The sequence below is a fragment of the Pimephales promelas genome, chromosome 19 (assembly GCF_988280905.1).
Source record: "Pimephales promelas chromosome 19, fPimPro1.hap1.1, whole genome shotgun sequence".
In the NCBI taxonomy this organism is placed as follows: domain Eukaryota; kingdom Metazoa; phylum Chordata; class Actinopteri; order Cypriniformes; family Leuciscidae; genus Pimephales; species Pimephales promelas.
In genome coordinates this window covers 32,260,179-32,272,649 of record NC_142787.1, presented here as the reverse complement: position 1 = coordinate 32,272,649, position 12,471 = coordinate 32,260,179, and the positions used below count along the sequence as shown (strand labels likewise).

Below are 12,471 nucleotides of genomic sequence, written 5' to 3'. Positions count from 1 at the left end.
TGGAGAACCGGAGAGAGAGAGAGAGAGAGAGAGAGGTGGGCGGGTCGGGCGGGGGAAACTGAGCCGCTGATATACCTCCCAGTTTCCATGCCAACCAGAGGCTTTTCCCACCCACTCTCCCCTTATTCTGTGTCTCGCTCCACCCCGGCCCACTCTCTCTCTCTCTCTCTCTCTCTCTCTCTCTCTCTCTCTCTCTCGTCTCCTCCAGTTACACAGCCTCGGCCAGTACCTGTGGACGACAGGACGTGCAGCTCCACCTGTCCATGATGGCCAAACACCTTTAAGATATTATTACAGCAGAGTACAGCTGCAGTTGGTGGATAAGGACTTTTATCTACTTTTATCTAAACATCAAAACTGTCATATGGTGTGCAATATGACCGTTTATATCAGCAAAGTGTAAATAATTGTTAGATTTCCAGTTTTAAGTAACAGAGTTATGCATCTTTAATGGACACAGAGAGTGTTGATGTCTGGATGATTTTAAAGCAAGTTCTGGCCAAATACGTTTTGTCTGTAAAATGGGCGTCATCTATATTTTGAACGGGCAATAATTTGGACATCATTATGATGAAGAGGTCCACACTCCACCAGGAAGTTGCAGTGTCATCTCTGGAGTGGTTTGGAAGGTCAAGAGGTTATTTTTTTTTAATTGAAAAGCTCTATATCTAATGCTCACTAGTGCTCAGTGTTTTGTGTCTTATGGTGTGACATTATTTACATAAAAATGAAACACTTTTTTTTTTTTTTTTACAAATGTACTTATTAATTCTTAAAATCAATCCTGCCATGTGGCCATTTACATGCTAAATATAAGCTAGATGTTTTTAGTTAGCCAAGAGATTAGCTTACCTGAATAAAAAAAGTGTTACTTGGAAAATATTAATAATAAACACTATATGATATATTTGTCACACAATATTACATACACCTTTTTAATGATAAAAAAAGAAATATTCAAAACATATTGAATGAATTTAATGGTGAACATTAAACTACCCAAAGAATTAATGTATTCCCTTTTCGATTTTATTCTTCATTTAACCATGTTTGCCATGCTTTGCATATTAAAAGATGCAATTTTTTTTTGTTTGAACACAAAAATACAGGGAAAACCCCAGTGCTGACCATGCAGGAGAGGAAAGAGGAAAGAGATCATGCCCGTTCACACAGGACCTTCTATAGCCAATCTGATCTAAATTATCTTTAGCAAAGATCTTTAACAGTGAAGACTGTACCCATCACCAGCGGGGCTCCACAAGGGTCTATTTTGGGCCCTGTCTAGTTTTCATTAAAAATGCTATTTGCTATTATATATATATAAAGCTCCAAAAGGTAGAAAAATATACTTTATTTTATTTTTCTGTAATGGTTACTCTAATATCAGGGGAGTTTTATATTATTGCATCAGATCCATCCATGCTAGATTTAGATACGGGTCACTAAACACCCGAATATTAATAATGATTGGTGAAACAATCATGCAAATAAGGGTTGAAAAGTAGACTGCCGCCATTGGGGAAAATATTAGGCTATAAATGTGTGAGTAGTGTATATAAACCCGGAAACTGCCGAACAATGTGATAAAAGCACCTTAGCAACCACATAGCAACCACATACGACTTCCTAGCACCACAAGCTTAGCGTTTTTAAGTTGACCGTTCCCTCGCTGGCGCTAAAACACACACACACACACACACACACACATCTCTGTTTGCATGAGGCATCATTCAAGAACTGCTTTCAAACGTTCCGTTTGTTTTATTACCTTTACCAAAAGAGTCTTAGAGGGTGTAGCTTGAGCACACACACACACACACACACACACACACACACAGATCTTGCTTTGACTGTGTGTGTGTGTAAATGTGAGTGTGGAGGTTTGTCTGTGTTGAGCTGGACTCGGGCCAGTTTCAGGCCTGTGTTCTGTGAAGCTCTGTCCTCCTTTCCTTCCGTCGCTCCTAATCTCCTCGTTTGCTCTTCTATATTCCTCCTTATCTCCTTATTATCCTCGTTTACGTCACATGTTCTTCTCTTTTTCTGCCTCTACAGAAAGAAGAGCCATTAGACGATTATCCTGAGCCCACAGACCTCAAAATCAAGTCGTCCCCGCCTCCGCTGTGTGACATCAGCGCCCGACACGCCGATGACGACCAGACGGAGCCAGTGGACCTGTCACTCAACAAGCCCCGCCCCTCCCTCCCGGTAGCCACGGCGACCTCCACCCCTGCCAACCCGACCCTCCAGAACATAAGCGCCACCATCCCGACGGTGCTGTCGGCGGGCTCCATCCTGGCGTCCACGCAAGGGGTCGGAGGTCAGCAGATCCTCCATGTCATCCACACCATCCCCTCAGTGAGCATGCCCAGTAAGATGGGGCAGCTGCAGACCATCCCCGTGGTGGTGCAGTCCTTACCCGTGGTCTACACCACCGTACCCACAGACGGAGTCGCCACCGCCGCCATCACGGTCCCGCTCATCGGGAGCGACGGCCGGTCGGAGGGGTCAGGTGAGAGGACCTTTGACCTGAAACGGATACAGAACCAGTTTAAAACCTCAGTAGCACAGTATAGTGGTCATTAATGGGAAAAGTCTCGGGTTAGGGTCATGGGCTTTGTGTTTACATAAGATACGTCTGTGTACTGTGTATAATTATTTTGTATTTATGAATACACACACGCATATATTTATATTTATTACATATAAAATATTTCTATTTATATATAATATAAATATATATAGGCCTATATATACAGTATATAAATGCAAATATTTCTCAAAAATATACATGCGTGTGTGGATATGTGTATATATATATATACACTAATATATATACACAAAAAAATGTATATACAGTACACACAAGACATTTGTATTATGTAAACACAAACTTTTATCTTGTATGCAATTAATCACGATTAATTAATTTTAGCTGCTTGTTACCAGAGTGGTGAATCAATCAAATATTTAATTAAATGAAAATATAAAATAATAATTAATAATAGACAAAGTATAATTGTATTAAATATTTACATTTTATTTATCATAATAATATTTTCATAGTTTAAATATTTGAGTTTATTTGTTTAAAGAAAAACAATATCCACTCTACCATATTAAAATAAAAGTTATTTAATTGTAATAATATTTCACAATATTACTGTTCAGAAAACAAAACAATAAAACATAAAAGGATTAAATCTGCATTAATTCGTGGATCAAACTGTCCCTACGCTTTATAGATGTAATCGTACATCAGCTCCAATCATCTCTGAAGGTTCAGATCAGTTTATAGAGAAAAGAATCCAGAAGTTATAATGTTAAATTTAATGACGTTAATGCTGCTAAAATAGTGTTAAAGGGTGAAATTAAATAAAAGAAAAGTCATCATTTACTCTCCCTCATGTTGTTGCAAACCTGCACGAAAGATTTAAATTTTGGGGTGAACTCTCCCTTTAATTAGCTCTTTAACTGCATCATTAACTTTAACAGCTCTCGTTTTTGCTGTGTTGTTGACTTCTTCAATTCAAAATCGTTTGACATTTGACAGGCTCCAATAAGTCTTATTTTCCTTATTTTTTTAATCCTCATCTACTAAAGGACCAGTTAAGGAGTCCAATCACATTCATTCCTATTCAGTAGTGGCATGCTCTCGCAACTAAAAGTGTTTTGTGTTACAGTAAGTCTCATTCTGAAGTCGGTCTGCAAATATGAGTCTGTGCCGAATCTTGTTTCCTCTATATTGTTCATATGGTTCTGCTGATCTTCTCCTTCAGCTCTACCCGTTTCCTTTTGGTCGTCACACCCTCGGTCGCGCCCACTTACAGTTTCGTGCAATTGCTGTTTAGTTATCTTTGCTTCTTCCCACACATGTATATCTGCGTATTAAAGACACAAAAGAAGATTTCAGGGTGAGGCACAAACAAGCTTAAACTTTTAATCAAAGGAGATAATGAAACTTTCGAAATTCAACATTTTTGGGCCTTTATTTAAAACCAACACAAGTTCAGGCCATGTTACAGTTTCACAAAAAGGGTTTTCATTGGAACATGGATTTGTTTCATCATCCGCATTTCACTTTTAAGCAGGAGAAGTTATAAAACTTAACCTCAGTTTTCCCTCAAGTTACAATATTCATTAGTGGTCTTGTATTATTACTATTGCTCATGTAAAATAAATCTGTGTGTATGTGAAGTTTTAGATCGAAATACCCCACAGTTATATTTATATAGCATGTTAAAATTTTGAGGGTTAGCAAAAACGTTCTATTCTGTGTCTGGCCCTTTAAATGCAAATGAGCTGCAGCTCCCGACACAGGGGGCGGAGCTTCAAGGGTGTGTGTGTTAGCAGCTCGGATTACCTCACGCAGACACACACTAAAATGTCAGAAACTGTTCTGCCTGTTATGTTTAAAGCGGAGTGAGTCAAAGATGGACAGACTAACATGTGGAATACAACAGGACGTCTCTGAATGGGTTAGTTGATGAATTCTGTCAGGATAATCTAGAAATCGCTTGTATAGATGCACAGAGAGTGAAGCCGCACCCTTCAGATTACCAGTGTCTTAACCCAGACCCCTGCAGGTCTCGGACCGTAATAAGAACATAAAACACACCGAAAATTAATAAAATGTACTGATGTTTTTTAATGGGAGAACTCCACCCAAATTACACTGTGGAGGAAATGCGAACGCTGGTTTAACTCGCTGATTCAAGACCAGTCCAAACTCAGGCAGGAGGAGGAGGAGGAGGAGGTGTGTTCGGCTCCTTTTGTTTTCGGTTATTAACTTTTATATGTAGCTCTTTGAAACTCAGTAATGTAATGGGAGATGATGAAGGTCAGTAAATTGTGTTATTTGGGTGGGGACCATCTTCAAAGAAGTCATCATGTAGATCAGTTTCTTTTGGACTGAGTTTATGGGGAACTTCGAGGTGGAGGACTGAACAGGCCATGAGTGTGTGTGTGTGTGTGTGTGTGTGTGTGTGTGTGTGTGTGTGAGTGTGTCTGTAGATGGAGGATGATGTTGGGCCAGTCGGGTTTAGGGAGAGTAGACGGTTAATGAACGGCCTCTTCCACTCCTGGGCATGTCCAGATCATGTCCTCCGCCGGTGTTCAGAGATATCCACCCAGTACTCGATGAGTCAACATGGAACATTTCCTTCTCCATTTCTTCATCCTGTGGACTTGAACTATCTGGCTGCCAAATAACACACAGAAGATGTCAGGATCTGGATCTGGAAGCGAGGTCTTGGCAGGAATGCTTTGCTGTGTTTGATTTGATTTCTTGTCCCTTGCTTGACTCGCGCCTCATTTCAGTGCAAGGCTTTTAAACGACCCGACCATGTGACCAGAACCCGTCGATAAAGATGAGCCCATCGAGTTTACCCTAAAGCGTGCGGTGGGTGATTGGGAATGAAGAGGGGAAAGTCACGTGAGAGGAGACGATGCCTCATCTCGCTATGATTGGATGTGATTGGCTGGTGCGATAAATCCCGCCTCTTCGTTCGCATTCGTGAATCAGTCTGAAGAACAACATGATGATGTTAAAGCGATTCGTTCACTTCAGAAGTAAAATTTCCTGCTAATTTACTCTGTCTTTCTTTCTTCAGTCGAAAAGAAATGAAGGTTTTTGACGAAAACATTCCAGGATTTTTCTCCTTATAATGGACTTCAATGGGGACCAAAAGACAGTTTCAGTGCAAACTGTTCAAAGGGCTTTAAACGACTCCAGACGATGAATAAGGGTCTTATCAAGCGAAACGATCGCTCATTTAATAAATAAATAACAAAGTTTAAGTTTTATAAGCTCAAATGGTCAAAATGAACAAATCTTTTTTCGAGTCATGACTCGAAGTGTCCTTGATAAGACCCTTATTCATCATCTGGAGTCGTTTAAAGCCCTTTGAACAGTTTGCACTGAAACTGTCTTTTGGACCCCATTGAAGTCCATTATATGGAGAAAATCCTGGAATGTTTTCATCAAAAACCTTAATTTCTTTTCGACTGAAGAAAGAAAGACATGGACATCTTGGATGACACGGGGGCGAGTAAATTATCAGCAAAAGTTTTTCAAAAGTGAACTACTCCTTTAATATTGTTACAGCATTTAGTTGTTTTGGAATGAATGTAAAAATGCTTAAAAACAGTAACTTGATGAGATTTATACTTGGTTTTAATAAATAGAATTAATTACATTATGTATGTATGGATGGGTACATTAAAAATGCTCATCAAAATCTTTAAAAAATAAATATTAATAACTATAATTTCAATGAAACTAACTGTTTAGAGTTAGTCACGAACGTCGTTTAGGTTTCCACACGTTTATTGTCTTCATGGTAAACACATCCTCACACACTGCTGTTGTAGCGTAGATGTTGTCGACTCGTCATTTAAGAAGACGCTGTTTTTCGAGCAAATCAAATCACTTCCAAAGGATGACTCGCGCTCGAATGTATTATAGACCATTTCACAAGATGTAAACAACACTGGTCCAGAAGCACTTCCTGTTTCAGTTTTTAACACTACATAAAAGCTGGGATAAAATACAACCAACAGAACATTTAAAACTGAATCAAAAAGTTAAACAAACATCTTTAAGATGTTTTCTTTACATGTGAAATGAAGAAAACAGTTACAAACTGAAACAGGAAGTTAAACAAACACCTTTAAGATGTGAAATAAAGAAAACCGTTCCAAACTGAAACAGGAAGTGCTTCTGGACCAGTGTTGTTTACATCTTGTGAAATGGTCTATATTAGGAACCTTTAAAATAGTATAATAGTGGCACTTGAAAAAATATAATGATTGTCATTAAAGGGTTAAATACTTCAGTGATGTTGATTTTGTGATTCAGCATCTGACAGTTGTCCTGTATCTGTGGTTTCAGTGCGTATAAAGCCGGGCTCGACCTCTCCGGTGGAGTTTCAGTCGGACAGCGATGTGGAGAGCGGCACCGAGTCTGGGTCGGCCTCGTTCAGCGTGCAGGGGATGGATCCCAGGTGAGAGACAGATCCCATATCCCATATCCCATATCCCATATCCCACATCCCACATCCCACATCCCATATCCCATATCCCATATCCCATATCCCATATCCCACATCCCACATCCCACATCCCATATCCCATATCCCATATCCCATATCCCACATCTGCAGATCTCTGTCCCGGGATCTCTGTGTGCAGTGTGTGGAAGAGGCTCTAATGGCATCACGACCCCATCCACTCCTCTGGATGATTATATAACCTTCAGCACACTGGAGGCCCATGGCTCTTCAAGCTGCATGCGTCCTCTTCTGTTGGGTGTGTGTGTGTGTGTGTGTGTGTGTGTGTGTGTGTGTGTGTTGCTGGGCAGGGTTCTCTCCAAACTGGGTGTAAACAATGTTACATAACTTGCAATGTCGTCACATCTTTGAAAGAGGGAGTAAAATGCAAAGAAGGACAAACAGAAGTGTGACGGCAGGATGGAGAACGAGTGTGTGTGTGATCGTTCGGACATGCGGTCAGGTGATTGCTGGGAGAGAGAAGTCCAATGGAAATGAGTCGGGGACTGGTTAGCAGCCGCGAGGGAGAGGAAGAGGAAGAGAGAGGAAGAGGCTGAGGGCGAGAGAGGAAGAGGAAGAGAGAGGAAGAGGCTGAGGGCGAGAGAGGAAGGAAAGGAGGAGGAGAGAGAGATGGGCGGGGGAGGGGGGAATGGGAGAGAGAGCGGCACTGAACTGGAAGCTCTCCAGCTGTATGGAATTTACACACACGCACACACACACACACACACACACACACACACTTGCTCTTTAGCTCTCCCTGCTGGCCAGTTAGGATTGTTGCACTAGGGGTCGTAATGGTGCCGTTCACATCTATAATTCTGTGATGTTGTGTTTTTATACAGATTATTTTACACATGCACATACATTAGACGAGGCACATGTTTGAGTACATCACTACTGGTCTTTATCAAACCCCTTCTCTAGTCGTCAGAGAAATGTGAAGTCCCGAGCCAAACATGAAACTGTAATGGGAAATAAAATACACAGTCCACTTATTTTTATCATCTTTTTATGGTCTTTGTGCCTTAGTTTTCTATTAGAGTGAGTCTGAACAGAAGACTAAAACACTGAAACTAATGACATGTCAATCCCTCATGAAGGGCTCATTCATCTGGAGACTTTCTGTGAACTCGCACTCCAGTTTCTTGATTTTTTTTCAGGTTTTTTTTCAGAGGCCTAATAATCTGGACTATCATACTCTCTTGGCTCTATAGGGTTAAGAGTGTCTATCGTATCACTGATCTAATGTGATCACTGTAATAATCAGGTGATGGATTACTCTGTTTTATTCCTGCTGGATGTGTGTACCGGCCTCGACACGCTCAAACACGCTCTTAATCTTCAGATAATCCAGGCGTGGGTTTGGTGTGGGTTGGATTGATCGACACACCCTAATATCGAACACGTTTCACTTTTGTTCACAGTATGAATACAGACGTGGACATCCAAGTGGACCCCGACTCGCCGGACATGAAGAGGAGACGCGTGCACATGTGCGATTACGACGGATGCAACAAAGTCTACACCAAGAGCTCACATCTCAAAGCCCACCGGAGAATACACACGGGTACGCCGCCTTCTGAGTAAAAATTATAGACATTATTTGTATAATATCTATCTACACATATATATATATATATATATATATATATGAAGAGTTCAGATGCAAAAGCCTCTAAATGCCATTTGAAATTTTCTTCTTTAATGATGATTTTTATCAAGCTTGTATATTTAAGTTCAGTAATTTCACTTAAATAACAATTAATAGGTAATTATCATTGCCATTTAAGTGAAATTACTGAACTTAAATATACAAGCTTGATAAAAATCATCATTAAAGAAGAAAATTTCAAATGGCACTTAGAGGCTTTTGCATCTGAACTCTTCATATATGGTTAGGGTTGTAATTTGGGGTTTGTAAGATATGTACGTTTGAAATTAATTAATGCTTTTATTCAGGATGCATTGAATTGATAAAAAGTGACTAAAGACATTTATTTTTCACATAAGTGCAGTGCTTTTAAACTAATATATATATATATATATATATATATATATATATATATATATATATATATTAAATGTATCCCTTTCCACAAAAATATTAAACAGCAATGATTTCAGCATTGCTAATATTAAAGTCCCCCTGTAGTCATTAGTTTAATCATTTCTCATCTTTGATTAGTCTCTTTATTCTTTCTACAACACAAAGCAGCTTCACAGAGATAACAGGAAAATCGTTTATTTCCTGAAGAAAACAGCGCCACAGTCCAGCATAAGGGTGAAATACTGTATTACACTGTGTGTCGTTTTCTGGGGTTTTGGTTTCTTTCACACAGTGTGAATCACACACACCGATCTGGTCCGAATCAGTTGATGAAACGAACCGAAACGCAGTCACGTGACAACATCCACATCACTCGTTGGCCAGATGTGTCTTGAACATAAATTTAGATATATTTCACACACACACACACACACACACACACACACAGGTTCCAGCAGCCATCAAGTTACAGACAGTTTTTATTTTTGGTCCAATCATTAGAAACTCTGTTTGATCACCAAAACGACATTTTCAACTTTTTCCAAATCTTCATGCCTTAAAATAGCTTGAATGTAACTCGACACCCTTGCCTCGGTTCTATGAATATGCAAATGAGCCCCGCCTCCACTCACTCAGATCCACTGGTCGATTATCACGCATGACATTTCACAATATTACTGTCTTTGAGTAAAGCAGGATTGGTGAGCATTAGACATCGACCCGAACGCTTGAACAGAAGTGTGTGTGTGTGTGTGTGTGTGTGTATCAGTCATATTGACGGCCGTGATGCTTCCGCAGGTGAGAAGCCGTACCAGTGCACATGGGAGGGCTGTACCTGGCGCTTTGCCCGTTCGGACGAGCTGACGCGACACTTCCGCAAACACACCGGCATCAAACCCTTCCGCTGCACCGACTGCGACCGCAGCTTCTCCCGCTCCGACCACCTGGCCCTGCACCGGCGGCGCCACGTCATGATGTGAACCCTCTCGCGCCGACGACGATCACACCGGTTCCCCTCCTGTTTCAGCTCACCCACCCGTGACCCGTCCACCGCGACCTCATCAGGACACACGTGGAGACGCATGCCTGATCATCAGACGATACTTGAAGGACTGCAGGAAAGGCCAGCGCTGGGAGATCGGGAGAGATGGAGAAAGATGAAAGCAAAGGATTTTATGCAAGATGGTTTGGGAAAGTAAAGTTATGTAGTCATTTTAATGAGATCGTGGTTGGAGATGCATCTACCGCTGCCTTGATGAATCCGTGCGTTTCTGTTTGTGAGCGCGGTGTTAAGACAGCTGAAGGTGTACGCTCGTTTTACTTTTATTTAACGAATCAGCTTGTGTATCGACCCTAACCCCGATGAGAAGTAGAGGCAGGGGCTGACAAGACTGTGAATTTTTGTAAAATATTTTTCTTGGTTAGTATCTGTTGTCTGAGCATCTTCCCAAAAATAGTTTGGCGCAAAAAAAAAAAACAGTATTTCTTTTTGTTTTTTAAAAGACATTTTAATGGCATCTAACATAAAGAACGCCTTTTAATTAACATTCAGATATTATTTCATAAGGCTGTGAAAAAAAAAAACATTTAAAAAAAGCCTCATAGCTGGCAGGGAAAGGGGGGCTTACTAAAATTGGTGTGTGTGTGTGTGTGTGTGTGTGTATAAGCACATTTGTTTGCATATTTGTAAAAAAAACAAAAGACATAATCAGAGATATAATAGTACAGATGCATCGTTACTTCGAGCCTTAATTGAAGTAAAGGTGCGGATCTGGTTCGAGACGGGACCCCTATTTTTGTGAGAACCCCTCGTTCACCGACACACACACGCCGTCACCGCTCAGCCCTCATGTGCAGGATATGCAGAAATACCCCCCCCCCCCAACCACCCAGAATATGGTGAAGTTCCTGGACGGAGATATAATGAAAATGTTGCACATGTAAATCTGCGAGGAGACACTCGTCGCTCGTTAGGTCAGGCCGACGGAGTGCTAACGCTAACGCTTGCTCGAGTCCAGCCTTCGAGAGAGTGTGTGTGTGTGGGTGTGTGTGTGCATGTCTGCAGATGCACCAGATCTGGTCCAGTCGGGAGGTTTTGTATCGTTCTCTTGCTTCGACTCAAAGTTATTAAGCACATCTTTCTAGAAGAGTATATGCATTTGATTGCGATCCCTTTCTTTTTTAAAAAAACTGTTCATAAACTTACGATGAATAATTAAAGAGTTAATGTACATACTGTATATAATCTACAAAGTTCTTGAATCAATGTAACGGGTGGATTTCTATTTTTAACACTGACTAGATAATGTGAAATACTCGTTTCTTTTTTTTGTTTGTTTGTTTCTTTGAATCTTCTTCTTTTTTTAAAGTCCCTAACGTGTTGTTCACCCCTAAAGTGTTGCATGGAGAGTGGAGTTTTCTTTGTGACGTCGTCGTCGTCGGTGAGCATGTCAAGCGCCGCTGCCCTGACAGATGTGGCCTATAAGCACTGATAATCCACATGAAATGTGTGCAACCGTGGCCATTCGTAGCATATGCATGGCCTATTTTATAACTACTACACGACATGCTGGTAAAACATGTACCTTCACACCATCCGAAATTGACTTTATTTTATTCCAAGATGGCGTAATGTCCGGAGTCAGCCTCTATCGATGTTGAAGTGCCCACGACTGAATCTTGTGACATGCTTGTCTATCTAAAAGTATGTTTGCTTTCATTACTTGCATATGATTTGTTTAAAATAGTGTGCTCAAATCATGAGAGTTTGGGTTTCGTGTGAGTGTATGTGTGTATGTGTGCAAGTGTGGTTATTTCCATTTAAATTCTCTTTTAAACTTTCAGAATCATAGGTATTTTATATTGAATGCAGTAACTTATGGGCCAGTACTATATTACTCAGTGCAATGCAGTTATCATTATAACAAAACAAGTAATTAATGTTATTTCTTTTGTATTTGTACAGAACAAGTCTGTAAAGATCAGCGAGGAAAACATGAGATTTTTGATACTGTGAGAAATGGTGTTAAAAGTCAGTTTCCCTTGTACAGTTGTGATTGATTACCCACTCCTTTTATAGAATAAAATGTTTTGGTGCAACACGGTGTGTGTGTGTGTTATAATTCCGGTATTATTTACAAAAATATCCGGTGGTATTTACAACAAAAATGGACCCCATACCCAGTTCATTATGATCTGTCTCTTTAACATCCAATAATGTGAATTCTGTCTCCAAGGTGTTCCAAACCCGAGTTTCTTTCCTCTGTTAAACAGAGAAGTAGATATTTTGAGTGGGTTAGGGTTAGTTTTTTAAAATTAAAAGATTTTTAAAATATGCCAATTGTGCCGGAGTTTATGCTGGATTTAGTGCATAAATAA

General features: G+C 40.3%; 1 protein-coding gene across 6 annotated transcripts in view; it reads left to right on the top strand.

Annotated features, from left to right (window-relative positions):
• Positions 1-12,192, top strand: part of klf8 (Kruppel like factor 8) — a 32,702-nt gene extending 20,510 nt beyond the window's left edge. For all 6 annotated transcript variants that reach the window (XM_039676414.2, XM_039676410.2, XM_039676412.2 and 3 more), the window contains 4 exons: positions 2,053-2,509; positions 6,890-7,001; positions 8,471-8,613; positions 9,892-12,192. In XM_039676414.2, coding sequence (XP_039532348.2) covers positions 2,053-2,509; positions 6,890-7,001; positions 8,471-8,613; positions 9,892-10,073 — 894 coding nt within the window. In that variant the 3' untranslated portion in view covers positions 10,074-12,192. The remainder of the gene's footprint in view (positions 1-2,052; positions 2,510-6,889; positions 7,002-8,470; positions 8,614-9,891) is intronic.
• Positions 12,193-12,471: the final 279 nt, after the last annotated feature.